Here is a 25,059-nt window from a genome sequence, read left to right on the forward strand (position 1 = left end):
GATCCTGTGAAACCCAACAACTTGGAGGTATTGGTGAGACTACCCTGCTCAGCTGAAATCCATCCGGGAGAGGATTCGGAACCCTATAGTTTGAAGTCTGAGGAAACAAGATCAGCTGAGGAGTTGATGAATGAACAAAACGTGACCTGAGAACACAGAAGAAGGCGCCACCCAGCCACCGAACCAGATCACCAGAATTGTAAGTATACACTTCACCGACTAAGAACAGGTAAGCTCCCATCTCCAGACCGACAGATCAGGTCCCTATCCCCTAGGCCCTACCCATTGGAGTCCCAAAGACCAGACAGCTACCTTTCCCTGCTCCCCCACCAAAACAAAACAAAACAAAAACCCCAAAAAACAAAAAAACTAACCCCTACGAACCTAACAACCACTGAAATTATAAGCACACCATGCACCAACTGGGAACAACTGCTCCCAAAGACAGAACCCATTAATACTGATTTGACTAAGCTGCTCCTGAAGAAACAGAGCCCAACAGCATCAATTTAACCAAGAACTCCTAGTGAACCAAGACTAAAAATTAGAACAAAAGAGGCACCTTCAGACACAGACACTGCCTGTACTGAGCAGAGGAAGAGATGAGTAGATGCCAGTGCAAAAATACAGGCAACAACATAAAGACCTATATGACAACATCAGAACCTAGTGATTCTACACCTGCAGGAACTGAACATACCAAGACAGAAGAAACAGAAGAAATCAGTCCTAAAAATTACTTTAAGAAGATGATAGAGGCCCTTAAAGAAGAAATAAAAAATTCCCTTAAAGAGGAAATGAAAAACTCTATTAAAGAGGAAATAAAAAATCCTCTAAAGAAATGGAAGAAAAAACAAACAAAAAATTGGAAGAAATCAAAGAAAGCCAGGAAAAAGTAATTAAACAGATGAAGGAAACCATTCAAGATCTGAAAGTTGAAATTGAGACAATAAAGAAAACACAAACTGAAGGAATGCTGGAAATAGAAATCCTGACTAAACGAACAGGAACTACAGAAACAAGCATAACCAACTGAATGCAAGAGATGGAACAGAGAATCTCTAACACTGAAGACACAATAGAGAAAATAGATTCATCAGTCAAAGAAAACACTAAAAACAAAAAAGTTGTAACACAAAACCACCAAGAAATTTGGGATACCATGAAAAGACCAAACCTATGAATAATAGGGATAGAAGAAGGAGAAGAATACCAACTCAAAGGCACAGAAAATATATTCAACAAAATCATAGAAGAAAATTTTCCTAATCTAAAGAAAGAAATACCTATGAAGATACAAGAAGATTACAGAACACCAAATAGGCTGGATCCAAAAAAAAAGTCCCCTCGCCACATAATCAAAACACTAAACACACAGAACAAAGAAAAAATACTAAGAGCCACAAAGGAAAAAGACCAAGTAACATATAAAGGCAAACCCATCAGAATAACACCAGACTTCTCAATAGATACTATGAAAGCTAGAAGGTCATGGACAAATCTTATGCAGACACTAAGAGACCATGGATGCCAACCCAGACTATTATACCCAGCAAAACTCTCAATCACCATAGGCGGAGTAAACAAAATATTCCATGATAAAACCAGATTTAATCAATACCTGTCCACAAACCCAGCCCTACAGAAAGCACTAGAAGGGAAAATCCAACCCAAAGAAGCTAAACACGCCCATGAAAAGTCAGGCAATAGATAACCCCACACCAACAAACACCAAAGAAGGACAACACAACACAACCACAAAAAATAACAGGAAATAACAATCACTGGTCATTAATATCCATCAATATCAATGGTCTCAACTCACCTATAAAAAGACACAGACTAACAGAATGGATAAGAAAACAGGACCCATCCATCTGCTGCATACAAGAAACACACCTTAACTTGAAAGACAGACACTACCTCAGAGTAAAGGGCTGGGAAAAGGCTTTCCAAGCAAATGGACCTAAGAAACAAGCTGGTGTAGCTATCCTAATATTTAATAAAATAGACTTCAAACTAAAATCAATCAAAAGAGATCAGGATGGACATTACATATTTATTACCGGAAAAATCCACCAAGATGAAGTCTCGATTCTGAACATTTATGCTCCAAATACAAAAACACCCACATTCATAAAAGAAACATTACTAAAACTTAAAACGCACATCAAACCCCACACATTAGTAGTGGGAGATTTCAACACACCACTCTCACCAAAAGACAGATCTACCAGACTGAAACTTAACAAAGAAATAAAGGACCTAACAGATATTATGACTCAAATGGACTTAATAGCTATCTACAGAACATTCCATCTTAACACAAAAGAATATACCTTCTTCTCAGCACCCCATGGAACCTTCTCAAAAATTGACCACATGCTTGGTCACAAAACAAATCTCAACAGATACAAAAAAAATTGAAATAACCTCCTGTATCTTATCAGATCACCATGCCTTAAAGTTAGACTTCAACAACAACAAAAATTATAGAAAGCCTACAATCTCATGGAAACTGAATCATGCCCACCTGAAACATCAATGGGTCAAGGAAGAAATAAAGACAGAAATTAAAGATTTCCTAGAATTCAATGCAAATGAAAGTACAACATACCCAAACTTATGGGACACTATGAAAGCAGTGCTAAGAGGAAAACTAATAGCTCTAAATGCACACATAAAGAAGATGGAGCAATCCCATACCAATGAATTAACGCACACCTGAAAGCTCTAGAACAAAAAGAAACAAACTCACCCAGGAGAAATAGATGCCAGGAAATAATCAAATTTAGGGCTGAAATCAACAAAATAGAAAACAAGAGAACAATACAATTAATGAAACAAAGAGTTGGTTCTTTGAAAAAAATCAACAAGATAGACAAACCCCTAGCCAAATTAACCAAAAGGCAAAGAGAGAGCACCCAAATTAACAAAATCAGAAATGAAAAGGGAGACATAACAACAGACAATGAGGAAATCCAGAGAATCATCAGATCATACTTCAAAAACCTGTACTCCACAAAAATGGAAAATCTGGAAGAAATGGACAATTTTCTGGATAGATACCACATACCAAAATTAAATCAAGACCAGATAAACCATTTAAATAGACCAATAACCCCTAAAGAAATAGAAACAGTCATTAAAAGTCTCCCAACCAAAAAAAGCCCAGGACCAGACGGTTTCAGTGCAGAATTCTACCAGACTTTCAAAGAACAACTAATACCAATACTCTTCAATTGTTTCACACAATAGAAACAGAAGGAACACTACCAAACTCTTTTCATGAGGCTACAATTACCCTGATATCCAAACCACACAAAGATGCAACAAAGAAAGAGAATTATAGACCAATCTCCCTCATGAACATTGATGCAAAAACACTCAACAAAATATTGGCAAACCGAATCCAAGAATACATCAAAACAATCATCTATCACGACCAAGTAGGATTCATCCCAGGGATGCAAGGATGGTTCAACATACGAAAATCAGTCAATGTAATACACCATATAAACAAACTGAAAGAAAAAAACTACATGATCATCTCATTAGATGCTAAAAAAGTCTTTGACAAAATCCAACACCCCTTCATGATAAAGATCTTAGAAAGATCAGGAATACAAGGAACATTTCTAAACATAATAAAAACAATTTATAGCAAGCCAACAGCAAACATCAAATTAAATGGAGAGAAACTCAAAGCGATACCACTAAATTCAGGAACAAGACAAGGCTGTCCACTCTCCCCATATTTATTCAATATAGTACTAGAAGTTCTAGCTAGAGCAATAAGACAACAAAAGGAGATCAAAGGGATACAAATTGGCAAGGAAGAAGTCAAACTTTCACTATTTGCAGATGATATGATAGTATACATAAGTGACCCCAAAAACTCTACCAGGGAACTCCTACAGCTGATAAACTCCTTCGGTAAAGTGGCAGGATACAAGATCAACTCAAAAAAATCAGTAGCCCTCCTATACACAAATGATAAAAGGGCTGAGAAAGAAGTCAGAGAAACATCACCCTTTACAATAGCCACAAATAATATAAAATACCTTGGGATAACACTAACTAAACAAGTGAAGGACCTTTTTGATAAGAACTTTAAATCTCTAAAGAAAAAAATTGAAGAAGATATCAGAAAATGGAAGGATCTCCCGTGTTCACGGATAGGTAGGATTAACATAGTAAAAATGGCAATCTTACCAAAAGCAATCTACAGATTAAATGCAATCCTCATCAAAATCCCAACACAATTCTTCACAGACTTGGAAAGAAAAATACTAAACTTCATATGGAAAAACAAAAGACCCAGGATAGCTAAAAGAATCCTGTAAGATAAAACAACCTCTGGAGGCATCACCATCCCTGACCTCAAACTCTACTATAGAGCTATAGTAACAAAAACAGCTTGGTACTGGTATAAAAACCGACATACGGACCAATGGAATTGAATTGAAAACCCTGACATTAATTCATGCACATATGAACACCTGGTTTTTGACAAAGAAGCCAAAACTATACAATGGAAAAAAGAAAGTATCTTCAACAAATGGTGCTGGCATAACTGGATGTCAATATGTAAAAGACTACAAATAGATCCATATCTATCACCATGCACAAAACTCAAGTCCAAGTGGATAAAAGACCTCAACATAAATCCAGTTACACTAAACTTAATAGAAGTAGGAAGCACTCTTGAATGCATTGGCACCAGAGACCACTTCCTAAATATAACACCAATAGCACAGACCCTGAGCACAACAATTAATAAATGGGACCTCTTGAAACTGAGCAAGCAGGGCAAAAGATATAGTTAATAAGACAAAAAGACAGCCAACAGAATGGGAAAAGATCTTCACCAACCCCACATCTGACAGAGGATTGATTTCCAAAGTATATAAAGAACTCAAGAAACTAGACATCAAAATACTGAACAATCCAACTGAAAAATGGGCTAAAGAGCTAGACAGAGAATTCACAAAACAAGAATCACAAATGGCTGAAAGACATTTAAAGAAATGCTCAACATCCTTAATCATCAGAGAAATGCAAATCAAAACAACTCTGAGATACCACCTTACACCTGTCAGAATGGCTATGATCAAAAACACTAATGACAGTCAATGTTGGAGAGGATGTGGAGCAAAGGGAACACTCCTCCACTGTTGGTGGGAATGCAAGCTTGTACAACCACTGTGGAAATCAGTATGGCCGTTTCTCAGAAAATTAGGAATCGAACGAACTACCTCAAGACCCAGCCATCCCACTCTTGGGCATATACCCAAGGAATGCTGATTCATACCACAAAGATACATGCTCTGCTATGTTCATAGCAGCACTATTTGTAATAGCCAGAACCTGGAAACAACCTAGATGCCCGTCAACTGAAGAATGGATTAAGAAAATGTGGTACATATACACAATGGAGTACTACTCAGCAGAGAAAAACAATGAAATTTGCAGGCAAATGGATGGAACTAGAAAAATCATCCTGAGTGAGGTAACCCAAACCCAGAAGGACAAACATGGTACATACTCACTCATAAGTGGATTCTAGACATAAAATAAAGAACAATCAGACTACAACCCACAGAACCATAGAGACTATATATATATAGCATGGGGGACCCTAGGACGATTGTGCCTTATAATAAGTTTTGGTTTTACTCAATTACTGAGCAAGCCTCAATGAAACATTTCACAATTAAGATGGGAATACATACTGTATCAAGCTGATAATAGAAAGGTGGATAAATTGAAAAATTTGAACTGTTTAAAAAGGAGCCAAACAAACATATTTTGCTGGAGTTAAAAAAAAGGGGGGGGGGGAACTGGGGACTCATCATTCCCCTCCACAGTCTATTCTTTCCCTTGTTTTATATATTTTATCGGTGGTTTCTGCTGGAGGATCCGATGCAGATAAGCACTGGAGGTCTCCTGTTGCAAATCACCCTCTGGAGCGATGGAAGGATCTTTCTACTAGCACTTGGAGGAGACCCGATCTAATGTTGGTGTGGGCCCGGGGTTCAGTTTATGTCTTTCCTCAGGACAATGAGGTTCCTCTTTGGATTCCTGAGCACTGTGTTCGCCCTGTGACTGCTGCTGAAACCCAACATGACAAGACCTATTGGGCCTTAATGAAAAACTCTCCCCTTCTGATGCCAATGGAGATTGAGAGCCCAATATGGCCAGCTTTGGCAAGCATTAACATAAGCCTAGGAACTGTAGCCATGCTTTTGGATTCTCCAGAAGAGCTGCCAGCCTAAGTCATGCTGGGATCAAGAAAAATGGGCCTTGGCAGTTCGTGTTTCTGGAGTTGTATCCATGCCAGTGGATGTCTACATGCTCCAGAAGAGAATTTGACATTGCTGCTGCTGTTGCTGCTGTTATAGCAGTGGCGGCCACTGCTGCTACTGTTTCTGGGATTACCATTTCATAATTGCTTACTACAGCTAGCACAGTGGAGACCCTGGCAGCAAAAGTAGCTACAACAGTTAATTAATCTTTCATCCTATTGGGCATGATAAATTTAATTCAATAGTTATATACATTTCGATTGGCTTTGAAAATTATAAATTTATAAACTCAAGTTCCATTTGCTTTTGGGATACTATCTTACAAGGACTCCAATTTGCAGTAAGGCTCATTAAGGAAGGGAATGGCTCAGTTGCCTTTAGCCTACTGGCTATGGGTGGAATAGGACCTCTGTTGGTCTTCTCTGTATCAAACACACAGATTGCAAGCCCAGTACCACTTTGAGATCTTTGGCAGCAGTTAACTCTGCAACTCACACACGATTGAGCCTGTATGATAATGAGTATTCAGAGATGGGTAATTCCTGGGGGGCGCTCACCAACCTAAGACAGAGTGCCTGTGTGGCCTGGGCAGGCATCTCCATGACGGGTAAGGTGACCTGCTGACTTCCCACGCAACCTAAGTCAGAAACTCATTTTTTAGTAAAAGGGGGAACTGTAGGGCCCTGGCCCCCTTTTTGGGTAACTGTTGCCTTGCTTGCTGACCTTGACCTTGATATCTTCCCTATGCTAATTCCCTGCCGGGTTCCACCCTCCTGAATGCTTAAGGGAAGTTCCTTGTCTGTGTATCCTGCATAATGGGTGTTAACAGCTTAGATGCAAGATTGTAAAACATCGGTAGCGAACTTCTGCCCTCTGGGGTTCTCCCATTGTGGTGTCAGCCTGTATTTAAGACCTCTTCCCTCCTTCAATAAACAGCATTTGGAAAGTCTGACTACATTTGGCACCCAAAGCGGGGCACATAAATCCACATAAGGCCTGAAAAAGCTGAAAATAAATTCTAAACACAGAGTCAGATGCAGCTTCCAGATGACCTCAGTCTCTCAAGCAGGCCAGGTACTTGAAGCACAGAGGTGTGGCCCCTTTAATACAGCAGAGCATTTGAGCAGCCTGTGTGCTACTGGGGCAGGAGACTAGACAGAAGTGCCTGTCTACAGCTTGGATATGGAAGCTTCCCAGAGCTGGGATGATCAGGCTAACAGAGGTGGAGCCAGCCACCAATGCCACATGCTATGCTAGTCACGCGACAGAGGGACTAGCTGCTGCCTAGCAGTTTAAACTTTGGCTCATGCAGTCCGGGAACACTGAAGGCACTTGGTAAAGTCATGACCAGACTGAAAAATCCTCTGAACACCTACAGAATGCTTAAAAATATGCTTAGATGTTAAAAAAAGAAAATGGGTATAGAGAGTCATAATAAATAAATAGTTTAAAAATAATAAAGTGAAGTCTTTAAGAAAGAGTAAAGTAATTAAAAAAATAAGACATGCAAGGATGGGAAATACACAGGGTGTCTGGATCCTGTATGGTGCTTTTTTGACTTTAAATTTTTTGAATGCTGATAAGCGAAGTGCAAACGCTGCTGAGAGACACAGGACCGCAGAAAAAATTGCTAAATTAGACCAACCTATATATTTTAAGAATGTCTTAACTTCAGAATAGAAGTCAGGATATATGTTGCACTGGGGGAGACATTATGCCTTTGTTTCCACAGGAAACAAAAAACTGTGGATTTCTTCAAAATTAATAAAGACCAGATTTGATTGGAGGAGACTTCCTAAAAATCTTGGCTACAAACATGAGGGAAGAAAACCAAGAAAAACTACAGGACAGGTGACGTATATGCTGATCCCTCGACATGCGAACAGGTCTGAGACTGGATGAGACATGATAAATCTTGTTGGCTACAGAGTCCTCATGACTTATTATTACATGCCATCCTTTCATATGGCATGGATAGAAATTTATATTACAGTTTGGTTATGCAGTCCAAATGGACTTATTAAGTTGATAAATGCCTTTTATCTGCTCAAACATAGAACAGAAAGTCATCTTTAGCTGACTTATGCACACTGCACATTCCATACTTATGTTAATGCAGATATATATGTTACCTTTAAAAGTTTATGTTTTCACCGGGCAATGGTGGCACGCGCCTTTAATCTCAGCACCCTGGAGGCAGAGGCAGGCGGATCTCTGTAAATTTGAGGCCAGCCTGGTCTACAAAGTGAGTTCTAGAACAGCTTAGGACTATTACACAGAGAAACTTTGTCTCAAAAAAAGGAAAAGAAAAAGAACAATTATCAAGTAAGGATTACATTCACAATGTCCAGTCCATTTGTATGGAGAAATTACTCTATTATCTAACCTATCTTGATGAGTCCAAAGTTATATACCTAAACTATTTTCTATCATAACTTGTATTAGCATCCTAAAAATAAACATTTTCTTAGATAAACAACTGAAGCTTTTATGTGTCTCCACTTAGAAACTTCACATCTCTTTTGTGAGTTTCCTTTCTGAATTTGGTAACAAAGAAAACAGTACAACTATCTAGCCTTCAACTTAAGTAAACAGAAAGTGCACAGTAAACAACTTCCCAAAGTATAGAAATGACAGAGACATCTGGCTGCCTGGACAGTCACCCAAGTTCCCTCTGCAATGTTGGGGCATCCACCACCACCCAGCTTAATTGTTCTTTTTTTTTTTTAAGATTTATTTATTTAATGTATGTCTGTATGAGGGTGTCAGATCCTCTGGAAGTATAATTACAGACAGTTGTGAACTGCCATATGGCAGAGAATTGAACCTGGGTCCTCTGGAAGAGCAGTCAGTGCTCTTAACATCTGTGCCATCTCTCCAGCCCAATTGTTCTTATTGTATATAGTTTTACTGTGTTAAGAGCTAAAACCTTTTGTTTTTAATTAGACAAAAAGGGGGAAACGTTATAGGATTGTTTGATCACACCATGAACCCGAGTTTACATTTGCGTTAATAAAATCAACCTTGGGTCAGGAGGCCAAGTGAGCAACTAGTTGACAGAAAGTAATCATAGAGTCACAGGGGGTCTGTAAGACGATAGAGATGCACAGAAAGTAGTAGGGAGGGACTTTGTGTGGTGTGGGGTTTTTTGTTTTAGTGGAGCAGAAAGATGCTCTCTCTTGGAGACATAGGCAAAGAGAGAAGGTCAGCTAGCTAGTACTCAACCTCTCTGAGCTAGCAAGTTTTCACCCCAGCCTTTGACTCCCAAGTCTTATTGGTAAATAGAATGATAGTGAATCAATTAAAACCTATATTTGCCAGTAGTGACATGGTCAGTGCCTGAGGGAACAGAATTCCCACCGAGCTGTGGCCTGAGCGGAGCCGCAATTGCGAGCTGAAACAGCAGTAGATTAAAGTGCGGTCTCTGTGCTGACAGAAAGACAGCGCTGGCCAACAAGGCTGGAGACAAGGAACAGCAGTAGGGGACTTGCTTATCCTGAATTAAGTGCTGTGTTTGGTCACAGTATTTAAACAAGGAAAAAGATGTTCTTGACAAGTCCTGACAAAAATCCTGGACAAAGTAGGTCCCTCAGACATCACTACTGGAAAGCAAATGACTACAGTTGCTTTAGAAAACAGCCTTGCGGTCTCTTAAAAAGTTAAGACATGGTGGGGTACTAGAGAGATGGCTCAGTGATGAAGCCCACTGGCTACTCTCTCAGATGACTCAGGTTCAACCCCCAGCATCCACACTGTAGCTCACAGCAGCTATAACTCCCGTTCCAGGGCTCTGGTGCCCTCTTCTGCCCTCCACAAGCAACAGGCACAAAAGTGGTACAGACACACATGCAGACAAAACACCCACATGCATAAAATAGACATTTTTTACAGTTAACATAGGTACAGTAAGATGGCTAAGTGAATAAAAGCTCTGCCATGAAAGTGTGATGACCTGATTTTGATCCCTTGAACCCATATAAAAGTCAGAATTGACTCTTTAAATTGTCCTCTAGCCTCTATACCCAGGCCATGGTATCTGTGACACACACACACACACACACACACACACACACACACACACACGGCTGATGAGATGGCTCAGTGGGTAAAGGTCTTGCCACCAAACCTGACAACCTGAGTTTGGTTGCCAGAACCCACATAGTAGAAGAGCTCCAACTTTCATAAATTGTCCTCTGATCTCCACTTGCATGCCACAGCACACACATGCTCCACATGCACACATACATGCACACAAGTGATTTTTTTTGTTTTTTTTGTTTTTTTGTTTTTCAAGACAGGGTTTCTCTGTGTGACTTTGGAGCCTGTCCTAGAACTTACTCTGTAGACCAGGCTGGCCTCGAACTCACAGAGATCTGCCTGGCTCTGTCCCCCCGAGTGCTGGAATTAAAGGCGTGTGCCACCACCACCCAGCAATTTTTTAAATATTATTTGAAAAAAAAAACACACAGGAGCTGGGGAGATGCTCAGGGGTAAAGAGCACTATGTTCTCTTCCAGATGTCCTGGGTTCGATTCCCAGCACCCACATGGTTGCTCACAATTGTCTGTAACTCCAATTCTAGAGGATCCAACACTCCTGTCTTGCCTCTTCAGGCATTGCACACACATAAAAATAAACAAACTTTAAAGAAGCACATACACACAGATCCACAGCAGGGCTAGAGACTGAACTCAGTAGTAGAGGATTTGCCTAGCCTAGCATGTGCAAAGCCCTGAGTTCAATCCCCAATAACACACACACACACACACACACACACACACACACACATCAAAGCATTATACGTAGATACATACAGGGCAACATACTTGACAATAAAAAACATACTGGCACACAATGCCATGGATAAACTTTGAAAACATAAAACATTATGTAAGGTCAAAGAAACCAGGCACAAAAGGCCATGAATCATTTGATTCTGTTTACATGAGATGCCGAGAATTGGCAAATCCACAGACATGTGTTACCATGGGCTGCAAATGAGGAAGAAAGGGGAGCGACTGTCGCTGTGCGTGGTCTGGTTGGCTTGTTTTTGCTGTTCTTTTTAACAGGTGATGAAAATATTCTCTAGTTTAAACTTGCATAACAAACAACCGACAAAACCATATCTTTGGGTTTTATTAATAATTTAAAAATTACGATTTGTTTATTTATTTTATAGGCATGAGTATTTTGTCTGCTCACAGCAGCTATAACTCCCATTCCAGGGCTCTGGTGCCCTCTTCTGCCCTCCACAAGCGACAGGCACAAAAGTGGTACAGACACACATGCAGACAAAATACCCACATCACCTCTAGCCCTGCTGTGGATCTGTGTGTATGTGCTTCTTTAAAGTTTGTTTATTTTTATGTGTGTGCAATGCCTGAAGAGGCAAGACAGGAGTGTTGGATCCTCTAGAATTGGAGTTACAGACAATTGTGAGCAACCATGTGGGTGCTGGGAATCGAACCCAGGACATCTGGAAGAGAACATAGTGCTCTTTACCCCTGAGCATCTCCCCAGCTCCTGTGTGTTTTTTTTCAAATAATATTTAAAAAATTGCTGGGCGGTGGTGGCACAGGCCTTTAATTCCAGCACTCGGGGGACAGAGCCAGGCAGATCTCTGTGAGTTCGAGGCCAGCCTGGTCTACGGAGTGAGTTCTAGGACAGGCTCCAAAGTCACACAGAGAAACCCTGTCTTGAAAATCACTTGTGTGCATGTATGTGTACCACATGTGTGCTAGTGCCTGTGGAGGAGCTCCTGGCACTGGAGTTATGGATGGTTGTGAGCCACAGGGGGGGGGGGCTGGGAGCCAAACCCAGGCCCAGCACAAGAGCACCATGAACGGAACTGTCTCTCTAGCCCCACACCTACACCTCTGTAACCATACTGCCTGTTTCTTTCCTCTGAAAACCGCTCCTGTGTATCACTCACCTGTCCTGGCTTTTGGTCTTTATTTGGGGGCTCCAATGGCTTCAGTGGTTCATTCCCATCCCCATCCCCATCATCAGAGGACCATCTGGGAAGCAGATTTTCAGGCTGATCGCTGGACGTGTTATCACCCTGCAGCCGCTCCTTCTTGTCTGGGGAAATACTGCGTTGACTGTCGCCTTCATTAGAGGTGTCCGACTGTTTTGGTCGACTCTCCTGAACTACGCCATCATTTGCTGAGTCCCCCCTCCCTGCAGGTAAGATATCGAGGTTTATCCTGCTGATTGTGGCGAATGACTCCGCAGTATTGTTCATGTCTGGCTTGCCAGTGTGGCCTTTGAGGCTAGCAGGTGATTTCAAGGGACCAGTGGCCACTGGTTTCTCCTGGGACAAACACTTATCTTCACCCTGGGTGAAAAGAAGTTCTGAAGTTATTACAGTACCTCATGCCATATACAAAAATTAACTCAAAAGGGAACAGCAGGTTCCTCAAAAATTTAAACATAGAATTACCATTTAACTCGGCAATTCTACTTTTTGGCATGGATTTTATTTTTATTATTATTATTTTTTAATTTTATGATCATTGGTGTTTTGCCTGCATGTATGTCTATGTGAGGGTGTCAGAAGCCCTGGAACTGGACTTACAGACAGGTATGAGCTGCCATGTGGATGCTGGGAATTGAACTCTGGTCCTCAGAAGAATAGCCAGTGCTCTTAACCACTGAGCAATCTCCTCAGCCCTATGGCATGCACTTTAGAAAAATAAAAGGAGGAACTCAAGCAGGTACGTGGACCAATGATTCCAGCATCATTATTAAAAAAGAGTGTGCACGGTGGCACGCATTGTATTCCCAGTGACTGAGGTGGTGAGCTAAAATAGGAGGACTATCATGATCTGAGGCCAGCCTGAGGACTCAGTGAGTTCCAAGCTACCCAGGGCTATATGGCAAGACTCTATTTTAAAAAAGAAAGAAAGCTGGGCATGGTAGCACATGCCTTTAATCCCAGTACTCGGGAAGCAGAGGCAGGCATATCTACAAGTTCAAGGCCAGCCTGGTCTATATTTTGTGTTCCAGGACAGTCAGAGCTAAATAACAGAGACCCTGTCTCCAAAGGAAAAAAAAAAGATAGAAAAAAAAAAAGAAGACAAAGTAGAAACAACCCAAATGTTTATCAACAAGTCAATGGACAAATGTGTCTTATATACAAGATGGCTGCTGCGAGTACCCACACATGGCATACACTTTCACACAAACATATACAAAGATATGAACTTTTTTCTAAAGGGAAGGGATGACATTCTAACATATGTTATCAAACAGATGACCCTTAAAAAAAGCTAAGTGAAAAAAATCCAGATTAAAAAAAAAATACTATATATAGCCGGGCGATAGTGGCACACGCCTTTAATCCCAGCACTCAGGAGGCAGAGGCAGGCAATCTCTGAATTCAAGGCCAGCCTGGGCTACAGAGCAAGATCCAGGACAGGCAGAGCTAAACAGAGAAAAACCAAATATATTTGTATATGTATGTGTGTGTGTGTGTGTGTGTAGTATGATTCTATTTATATAAATTGTCTAAAGCATGAAAATTCATTGATACAGAAAACAGATAAGAGGTTCCTAGGCTCTGGAGATGGGGATAGGGAGTTAGAGCTTAATGAGTAAGGAGTTTCAGTTCTGTACGTTGGAAGAATTGTTGAGGTTAGTGATGAGGGCTATATCACAGCATTGTGAATATAATCAAGGACACTGGACAATATGCTGAAGAGCTGTTAAAATACAGACTGTCAAGATGGCTCAGCAGGCAAGGGCATATGCTGCCAAGCCTGATGACCTGAGCATGACCCCCTGGAACCACATGGTGGAAAGAAAGAACACACTCTTATAAGATCTCCCTCTCTTTCCCCCCTTGTGTCTCTTTCTCTCTCTCTCCCTCTCTCTCTCTCACACACACACCAGAGTAAATACATACATACATACATACATACATACATACATACATACATACATGCAAAAAAATGTCTTTCCAAGGTCTGGGCATACAGTTTAGAGATAGGGCCCCTGCCTACCATGCACGAGGATGTGGGTGAAAACCCTAGCATTGGTGGAGAGGGTGTTTACAAATGAAGGAAAAAGCACACGATCACCTCAATAGATGTAGAAAAATCCTCTGACAAAATTCAATACCCTTGCATGATGTGGAAAAACAAACAAGGGCCAGAGGAAACTATCCTAAGATCATAAGGCCGTGTGTGGAAAATCTAAACTGCACATTGTGCTTAGTGACCAAACAAAGAGGCTTCCCTTCCAGATCAGAGGCAAAGGGAAGTTGCCCCTCATTACTTTCCCTTAACATAATACTGTCGGGGACAGCTGGGCAGTTAGGCAAGTAAAAAGGAGGCATCTGCACTAAGGAGGACGTAAAGTGATCTGTCTGCAGGCGAGATGTTTGTATGTAAAAACCCTAAAGATGACACACAAAAATCCCTCTCTCTCCCCCTCTCTCTCTCATACACACACACACACACACACACACACACACACACACACACACACACACCAACCTAGTAGAACAATAAATTTAACGAAGTTTTGTGAGTTTGTTGTTGTTTTTTCCTGCTTTCTCTGTAGCCCCGGCTGTCCTAGAACTCACTCTGTAGACCAGGCTGGCCTCAAACTCACAGAGATCCACCTGCCTCTGCCTCCTGAGTGCTGGGATTAAAGGTGTGCACCACCACGCCTGTCTGATATTGTTATATTAATATTTACTAATAAAAATGGAACCCTAAGGCAGAAAGTAATATTGGTTGGTGAAAACATGAAGAAACTGGAAATGCAGAATGATACAGATGCTGCGGAAAGCTGTGTGGTGCCTCAAGGGTTAAACACAGCCTTATCACTTGACCTGGCTTTTACACACAGGTAGACAGCCCCCGAAAAATGAAACCAGGTGCTCAAGCACTGATCCTAAATGTTCACAGCAAGACTCACCAGTGAGAAGAACCCAAATGTCTACCTATGGGTGAGTGGATAAACCAATGTGGTTTATTATTCAGACCTCAAAGAAATGAGGTATTGGTATATGCTGCATGGATAAATCTTAAAAACATAATAACTCAGACACAAAAGGCCACCAATTATATGATTCCATTTTATGAAATATTCAGGAAAGGGAAACGTATGGATAAAGACAGAAAACACTGGTGTTTGGCAAGGTAGGGGAGGCTGTAAACAGTGGCAGCTTAATGTGTAAGGAGCTTCCTTTTGGTGATGAAAATATTGTGGAACTAGAAAAGTGATAATTGTAATTAGTGAGTGTGCTAAATGCCCATGATTATCCACATTATGTGGGCTTCTGTGGGGCTGCAGAGATGGTTCAGCAGTTAACGTTTGCTGTGCAACCATGAGGACCACAGTCCGCATCCCAACACCCACACACCAAGCCCAGCAGCCAAACATGCTTGTAACTTCAGCTCTAAAGGATCCAGGGCCCTCTTCCAGCCCCCACAAACACAGGTGTCACATTCTCACACATATGAGAGTATACACACACACACACACACACACACACACACACACACACGAATAAAATAGTTTAAATAGTTTTTAATGTAAATTTTATCTTAAAAAATAAAAGTTATTGTATTGACTTTGTGAACAATTTGACAGTCTACTGCAGATAAAGTAAGAAAAAAGACTGACCTTCACCAGTATGCTTTCTTGAAAACCAGAAGTTACTGCATAATGAATCTCTAGAAAAGCAGTCACCGACACATAAAGTTGTTCACTTAAATGACCTGCTTTCATACAGTCCCTAAAGCATTAGCACAGGGAGCATACCATGACGTGTGTAGTGGAGCCCTCAGAAGGGCATGGCTGGTAGTGAATCACTTCATGATTGGATTCTTCCTTTCTGGAAACTACAGCAGCAACAGGCTTGGCTTTGGAGTCACAGTTTTTAACATTATTTTTGGAAGTTTTTCTTTAGAGGGAAGAAAAGAAAGTAATATTATCAACACAGTGATGATTGACCATTTGAAAGAATATGTGAAATGTGAGTCTACAATACAATGGCATCATTTTACAGAGACTGTCTTGTCAAAACCTAGAGGGCATTTTCTAAGACATTTGTCTTCAAGATAATCAAGATTATAAGAAACAAGAAAGCCAAAAAAAAAAAAAAGCCGGGCGGTGGTGGCGCACACCTTTAATCCCAGCACTTGGGAGGCAGAGATAGGTGGATCTCTGTGAGTTTGAGGCCAGCCTGGGCTACCAAGTGAGTTCCAGGAAAGGCGCAAAGCTACACAGAGAAACCCTGTCTCGAAGAAAAAAAAAAAAAAAAAAAAGAAAGAAAGAAAGAAAGAAAAAAAAAAAAGAAACAAGAAAGCAATCAGAGACCCAAAGGAGGTTAAGGAGGCTTAAGAGACTTGAGAACTCAATGGGATATTGTATCTTGGATTGAATCCTGGCACATAAAGCAGAAACATTAACAGAAAAACTAGCAAAAGCCAACGAAAGCCTGAGGTTAGTTAACAGTAATGTACCAGTGTTGGTTGGTTTCTTAGATTTCTGTTTTGTTTTGAAACAATCTCTCTGTATAGTTCTAGATGTCCTGGAACTTCTGCATAGACCACACTGATCTGGAACTCACAGAGATCTGCCTGCCTCTGCCTCCTGAATTCTGAGATTCATGACATGCACCACTATACCCAGACCCGGTTTCTTACTTTTAAAACACTCTTAAATCACATTTATGGAGGCTGGAGAGATGGCTCAGAGGTTAAGAGCACTGACTGCTCTTCCAGAGGTCCTGAGTTCAATTCCCAGCAACCACATGGTGGCTCACAACCATCTGTAATGAGATCTGGCGCCCTCTTCTGGCATACATGCTGACAGAACACTGTATACCTAATAAATAAATGAATCTTTAAATCACATTTATTCACTCATTTATTCATTCATTCATTGTGCGAATATGTACACAAAAATACACACATGCGATCAGAAGATAATTTGTGAGTTGCGTCTCTCCTTCTGCCATGCAGGTCCCAGAAACTGAACTCAGATCAGCAGGGTGAGCGGCAAGCACCTTTACTTGCTAAGTCAGATCAACAGTCCTGGTTTCTTAATTTTGACAAATGCCCCATGATAATAATCTAAGATGCTAATGGTAAGAAAAACTAGAGGAAGGGTATAGAGGAACTCTGTACTATCTTTATGACTTTCTATAAATACAAATTCCAAAATTTCTATGAGAAAGTAGCTCACACACGGAAGGACCAGGATAAGTTTCCTCTTTTAAGTTCCACATATTTACAGTAATATAATATCACTATTATTTTGCAGACTTTCAGAGTAAAAATAATTGGCTTATATTCTCTAACTTGCAAAATAAATGTGTACAAAAATAACACCTGAACTGCTTAACGGGCTGTCTGAATCCCAGGAAAGCATGGAGATCTGAGTCACAGAAGGCCAATTAGAAGTGATGTGAACAAGCCAGGCAGTGGTGGCACACACCTTTAATCCCAACACTTGGGAGGCAGAGTCAGGCGGATCTCTGTGAGTTCGAGGCTACATAGGTAGTTCTGGGACAGCCAAGGCTACACAGAGAAACCCTGTCTTGAAAACCAAACAGAGAAAAAGAGGAAACAGAAAGGCAGTGGTCTTGAGCTGGAGTGGTGGTACACGTCTGTAATTCCAGCACTTGGGACACTGAAGCAGGATACCAAGAGTCCAAGTTCTGGGCTACAGCAAGACCTTGTCTCAAAAAGGAAACATGTTCATCCCCTGAGCATCTCTAACATTGCCTCTTCTCCTTGCAAACTTATCTTGCCACAGGCAGAAGTAAGCTAACAAGACCATGACAGTCTTGTACGACCCTAAGTCTTAGCTATTCAAATATCAGTTTGCTAAAAGTAAGACCTGTGGTCAAAGAAAGGAATTCCTTTTTTCTTGAAAAGTTATGTGAAGAGAAACCCTTTGAACGCATAGAAATTTGAGCATCGTTTTTCATATATGACCATTTTCTTACATGGAGAATAATTAAATGATTTAAAAAATCCCATGTATTCATGTCTTTGTGTGCACACGTGTGGAGGTCAGAAGACAACTTGTAGGAGTTGATTCTCCTTCACTGTGTGGATCCTGGGGACTGAACTCAGGTGCTCAGGATTGGTGGCAAGTGTCTTTACCTGCTAAGCCACCTCACTAGTCCCTCTAAATGGTTCTCTAGGTTTTTGATTCAACAATTATGCAAATTTTAATATCTGCTGTGGTTTGTTTCTATGATACTGGGATTTAAATTCAGGGCCTTCTACACCATGAGGCAGGCATCCCACTACTGAGCTAAATGCCCAGCCCATTTTTAATTCTGGGGCACACCGTGAGATATTCCTTTACACTGTGTGAAGATGTGTCACTGCGATTGGTTTAATAAAGAGCTGAATGGCCAATAGCTAGGCAGGAAGAGGTTAGGTGGAACTTCTGGGGACAGAGAGTCCTAGGAAGAAGAAAGGCGGCATCTTGAGCCAGACTCAGGGAGAGTAAAACATGCAAGAGGAGAGAGAAAATCCATGAGTCACATGGCAACATATAGATGAATAGAAATGTGTTAATTTAAGTTATAAGAGCTAATGGGACAAGCCTAAGCTATAGGCTGAGTTTTCATAATTAAAAATAAGTCTCCGTGTCATTTTTTTGTGAGCTGGCGGCCCAAAGAGAAAATTCATCTACTTATGGTGCCCAACATGGGGCACATATTTCCACATAGGACCTGAGAAGCTTAAAAAGAAAAGTTCCAAAGACACAAACATGGTGTCAGATGCAGCTTCCTAGTTCCGTGTTGTACAAAGATGGGTTTCCCAGCCGCTGCCTGCAAGTGTACCATGATCTAAACTGCACCATGGGTTTAAGGTTTGACTCATGTGGTCAGAGAATGCTACAGGCGCCCAGTAAAGCATAGTCCAGATAAGAAAAGAAAAAAAAGTATGGACAGTCACAAAAAATTAAAGAAAAAAAAAGATAAAGTCTTTAAAGAGCAAATAAAATAATACAAAAAGGATAAGCTACATAAAGATGGAAAATACACAGAGAGTCTGGATCCTACTGTGTTTTGTTGATGTTAAACTTTTTGATTGTTGATGACTGAACAACAGCTGCTGAGAAACATTAGATTATGGAAACTGCTAAATTAAACCAACCTATATATTTTTAAAATGTCTTACCTTCAAAATGAAGGTCAAAAAATATGTTGCATTGGGGAAAAGTTTTGGTTTTGTTTCCACAAAAAACAAAAGGCTATGGATTCATTCAAGGTTGATAGAGATCAGATTTGACCAGGGGAGACCCCCCTGAAAATCCTGGCTACAGACATAAAAAAAAAAAAAAAAAAAAATCTAGAAAAACTATAAGATAAGTGATGTAAATTTTATCTGCTCAAACATGAAATAAAAAAAAAATCATCTTTGATAAGCTTGTGTACAACAGATAGTCCATACTTGTGTTCACACAGATATATATGTTTCTCTTGAAAGTTTGTGTTTTCAGAGCAAGGGGACCAGAAACCAATGAAAACAGGTGGCCCAGGTGATCCAGCCTCTCAGATGCCTCTGTTGTAGTTTCCTCAGAGTTCTACACCCAGAACAGCTTCAAGGCTGCTGGATGAGATGGTATGGCCTCACAGACTATTCTAGCCAGGACTGCAGATAAGCCTTGTGCTTTCCCATAGCACAGAAACTTAACAGTAAATATTATGGCTAGTTTTCCCAGGACTTGACCATTATCCCAATTTTCTCAGGTTCCATATAAAGACGTTGTCACTCCTAGACAACAGGAAACAGTCTAGAGAACACGACACCCACATTCACAAGAGGTGGGATGGGTGGTTTTTTTGTCATTTGGTGGGTTATGGATGTTTGTCATCATTTAGGGAGGTTGGTTACAAGTTGTTATTGGTCATGGTCAAGAAAAAAGCTAAACAAAGGAGATTAGATTCAGGGATCTCTTTCTGAAGGGAAAAGGGGGGAATATAATATAGAAATGATAGGATAAAGGGGTAAACTATTAAATCTACTTTTATATTAAAAAAGCAACTACTAGTCTTAAATATTTTACATTGATATGAGTTTTTGTATATTGATACAAATTTAAGGTTATTTTTGTTATACTGTATATATGTTTCTATTCTTGTTTAAGATATCGTGCCTAGGCAGCTCATTTAAAAATATAAAGTTTTAGCCGTGTGGTGGTGGCGCACGCCTTTAATCCCAGCACTCGGGAAGCAGATGCACTGCGGATCTCTGTGAGTTCAAGGCCAGTCTGGGCTACAGAGTGAGTTCTAGGAAAGGCTCCAAAGCTACACTGAGAAACCCTGTCTCAAAAAACGAAACAAAATATTAAAAAATTAAAAAATAAAGTTTTAATCTTTAAAAACTATTTAGGCTAATAAAGAATGCAAATTAGTAGTAGTAGTCACCTATAACAATCAAACTTGTAGTCATATTAGATATGTTTTCAAGGTTATATAGAGATACATTTTAGATAGATGATCTTCAAACACTTCAAAGACTTACAGAATATGCCATTCAAAATGTTTTAATAATATAAGGCTTTCATGACAGTGAGCCATGTCTGCTCCTGGCAGCACTAATTTATTTCAAAAAGGGATGATGGGCATTGAAAAACCTCCATATGAAGTTTGCTTTCTTTGTGGAAAATGCTAGCCACTGGGCAAAGAAACTGCTCTTGCCTCAACTGGACAAGCAGGACATAAAAGAAAGCGAGTGCCAAACTTTACCAAGACAAGGTAAGACAGTCCTTCAAAATTCCCGATTTACAGAAAATTCTGTCAGATAGTCTAGGCCTGCAGGTCAAAGATGGATACTCCAATGTTACAGAGGAACCTTGGGGTAACTATCTAGGCAGCCAGATGTTTCTGTCATTTCTTAGTTTTGGAAGTTGTTCACCCTGTACTTCCTGTTTACTCAAGTAATATTTTATCCTTCTTGGGTCTCTGATGAGGATTAAAGACTAGATAGTTCTAGTTGTACAGTTTTCCTTGTTACCAATTTCAGAAAAGAAACTTACATAAGAGATATAAAGTTTATAAGGTCAAGAAACATAAAAGTTTAAGTCGTTTACCCAAAAAGATGGTTTAAGGTCTAAAAAGATAATTTTAGGATGATAATACAAGTTATTACAAAAAATAGTTTAGGTATAAAACTTTGGACTAAGGATAGATAATGGAATATTTTCTTTAAATTTGCCAAATGCAAATGGACTGGACATTGTAAATGTAATTCTTACTTGATAATTGTTCTTATTGTATATAGTTTTACTGTGTTAGGAGTTAAAAACCTTTCTTTTTTATTTAGACAAAAGGGGGAAATGTTTTGGAATATTCCTTTTCCCTGTGTAAAGATACGTCACAGTGATTGGTTTAATAAAAAGCTAAATGGCCAATAACTAGGCAGGAGGTATAGGCGGGACTTCTGGACAGAGAGAGCTCTGGGAAGAAGAAAGGAGGAGTCACAAACCGGATAGAAAGGAAGCAGGACAGGCGGCACAGAGCAAAGGTGACTGAGCAATGTAGAAAGCATAGATTAAGAAATGAGGGTTAATTTAGGTTACAAGGACAAGCTAGGAACAAGCCTAAGCGAAGGCCGAGCTTTCATAATCAATAAGTCTCCCTGTCGTTTTTTTTTGCGAGCTGGTGGCCCAAAGAAAAGTCCGTCTACAGGGACAAGGTCTCACTAAGTTGCCCTGGATGGCTCACTCTCTAACTTGGGCAGGCTTTGCTTTTGTGATCCTGAGTAACTTGGATTATAGGCCTGTGCCACTAGATCTGACTAACATGTATATAAAAGGTGACAGAATATGCCACCCTAAGAAATGTAACTTTGCTGGGTAGTTGTGGGCCATGCCTTTAATCCCAGCACTCTTCAGGAAAGGGAGGTAGATCTCTTGAATTTGAGGCCAGCGTAGTTTACAGAGCAAGTTCTAAGGACAGCTAGGGCTGTTACACAGAAAAACCCTGTCTCAAAAAAACCAAAAAAAATTTAAAGAAAATAAAATAAAAAACTGAAAGCTGATTGAATTGAAATCTGTAGACTTCAGTAAAGTAATTATAATCTTCCTTTACCTCTCCACACAGCTCCTTTTCACAATCCCCATTCCTGTTAGTCTACCACAGACGCATTACATTTTACTGCTTCAGGGACTTCCAATTATAAAACTTTTTTTTTTTTTTTTGGTTTTTAGAGACAGGGTTTCTCTGTGTAGCTTTGCGCGCCTTTCCTGGAACTCACTTGGTAGCCCAGGCTGGCCGTGAACTCACAGAGATCCGCCTGCCTCTGCCTCCCGAGTGCTGGGATTAAAGGTGTGCACCACCACCGCCCGGCTCCGATTATAAAACTTTATTTTGTTGCTTTCCTATGCAAATTAAATTCTGAGGCCCAGGCCAAAAAACACCAAGAGGGTAGAATTTTGTCTTCTTATATGCTCTAATCATGTAGTTTTACTTTTTGTTTAAAAAAAAAAAAAACCTCACCATAAATTTTTACATATGAAAATTTAGGGGGGTGGAGAGATGGCTCAGCAGTTAAGAATGCTGGCTGTTCCTCCAGGGGACCTGGGTTCAATTCCCAGCCCCCACATGGCAGCTCACAATTGTCTGTAACTCCAATTCCAGGGGATCTGACACCTTCACACAGACATACATGCAGGTGAAACGCCAATGCACATAAAATTTAAAAAAATAAATAATTTTTTTAAAAAAGGAAAGAAACTTTAGAAGCCACCCTCCTTTGCCCCCTCAGTGCAGCCCAGCTTTCTGTAAGGGAAGTATCTTACGCTTTTGTGGCCTCCAAAAATAAGGAGATTTGGTGTTTTATATAAGGCTGCCTCAGAATGCTCCGCACAGACGGTCTTTCCTCAGGCCTCCTGCTCAGCATTGTCCGGATCAGCTCGGCCAGCTCCGGGCTATAAACTTTTGGCATTGGTGGTAACTGCAAAGAATAACAATACTATAATTATGATTAGTGACATTTTGAAACAAAGTAAAAACTGGCAGGCTTTCCCAATACGTAAAAATCATTACAGTATATAAAAGTATTAATATTTATTAATTTATTTAAAGTAATATACCCACAAAAGAAGAAAACAGCAGGCATATTAGTTTATGAAAAGTGTCTGTTCTGGTTATAATAACACGTTATAAGAATACAATAGTATCCCTTCAGCTCAGCCATCCCATCTGAGGACTCTGTCCTTCAGATAGAAACACAAGTTTCTTCTTCTAAATTTTACTTATTATCAGCATGTGTGCATTAATGAGCATGCGCACATTCAAGGCAGAAAACAACTTTGGGAGTGGGTTCTCTCCTCCCACCATGGGTTCTGGGGATCACACTCGGGTCATCAGGCTTGTGCTGCAACCACCTTTACTCACTGGGCTATTTCACAGGCCCAAGAGCACAAATGGGACTCACGTCCCAGAATATTCAGTGCAGTGCTGGTCCTGCAGTAGTCAGTAACTAGAAATGAAGTGTTCGGGTACAGAGACTTAGGAGTAAGCTGTGCTACAGTGGTGGTTCGAATGTAATCGGCCGCCATAAGCTCATGGAGAGTGGCACTATTAGGAGGTGAGGTTTGTTGGAATAGGTGTGGCCTTGCTGGAGGAAGTGTGTCACTGTGGGGAGGGCTTTGAGGTTTCCTGTGGTCCGTTGACTTCCTATTGCCTGCAAGCAGAGATGTAGCCAGCACCATGTCTGCCTGCATGGCGCCATGCTCCCCACCAGGATGACAATGGACTGAACCTCTGAACTGTAAGCTGCCACCACAATTGAATGTTTCCTTTGTAAGAGTTGCCATGGTCATGGTGTCTCTTCATAGCAATATTCTTCCCATAAAACACTAGGCAGCTGCTTAAAAGTAAAAGACAAGTACTACAACTAATCCAAAAATGTAAGCTGGGTCCCACCACTGTGTACAGTGAGATGCCATTTGTTTCTTGTTCAGACTACTTGTGTATAAGTACATACACACCCGGAGCTATATTTGTTTCAAAGACAGAAAAGAGGGGCCTTGGAATAGATTGCTAATAGTAGTTATCAAGAACATGAAAATGGAGAAGTTTTTATTCCTTTTTTAAACTGAATTCTTTAAATAGTAAGATTGGAAACAAATTTTGAAGAGTTTCTATTTTTATTTTATGTATATTGGTGTTTTGCCTGTATGTATGTAAACACATCACAAGCACAGTGTCAGCAGAGGCTGAAAGAGGGATTCGGATGCCCTAGGGTCTGCAGGTACATAGAGCTGAGAGCTGCTATGTGTGTGAGCAGTGGCATTCTTAGCCAATAGGCCATCTCTTCAGCCCTACAATTGGAAGATTTTACTCATATACTTTAAAAAATATTTTTCATTGAGTCTTTGGGTAATCTTTAAGTCACTGCAAAGGGCAACCAACCTCAGGGAAATAACATGAAGTTAGTATTTCTGGCATCCACATCATATTTAATACATTCTGCAGTTCTTAATCAGTTACTTGCAATTCTGACAAGTACCAAAGAGCACATTCTAAGAGGATGGATTTGTTGTAAATAGGGCTCACTCAGTTATGGGCTGCTGGGAGATAGCGCCTATGCATCCTGCAGTCAGTCACAGGGAGAAGTTTTCAAACTGCCAGCTCTCTGGAGTCAATCAGCTACTTTTATATATTAACATTAAGAGAAAACCAAATACTTCTCAACTTCGACCTTTTCCACAGAAGAGCTCCTAGAGTCCTACTTATTCAGCTGGTAGCGATGAATTAGTCA

The 25,059-nt window shown here is 40.4% G+C and overlaps 1 protein-coding gene across 2 annotated transcripts in view; it reads right to left on the reverse strand.

Annotated features, from left to right (window-relative positions):
• The window catches only part of Nek4 (NIMA related kinase 4), a 49,631-nt gene that overhangs the window by 17,859 nt on the left and 6,713 nt on the right, over nucleotides 1-25,059 (reverse strand). For both annotated transcript variants that reach the window (XM_028891276.2, XM_028891275.2), the window contains exons 5-7: nucleotides 23,093-23,247; nucleotides 16,082-16,223; nucleotides 12,240-12,644 (exon numbers count right to left, since the gene is read on the reverse strand). In XM_028891276.2, the coding sequence (XP_028747109.1) occupies nucleotides 12,240-12,644; nucleotides 16,082-16,223; nucleotides 23,093-23,247 (702 nt within the window). The remainder of the gene's footprint in view (nucleotides 1-12,239; nucleotides 12,645-16,081; nucleotides 16,224-23,092; nucleotides 23,248-25,059) is intronic.

This window comes from Peromyscus leucopus, chromosome 9 (assembly GCF_004664715.2).
Source record: "Peromyscus leucopus breed LL Stock chromosome 9, UCI_PerLeu_2.1, whole genome shotgun sequence".
Lineage (NCBI taxonomy): Eukaryota > Metazoa > Chordata > Mammalia > Rodentia > Cricetidae > Peromyscus > Peromyscus leucopus.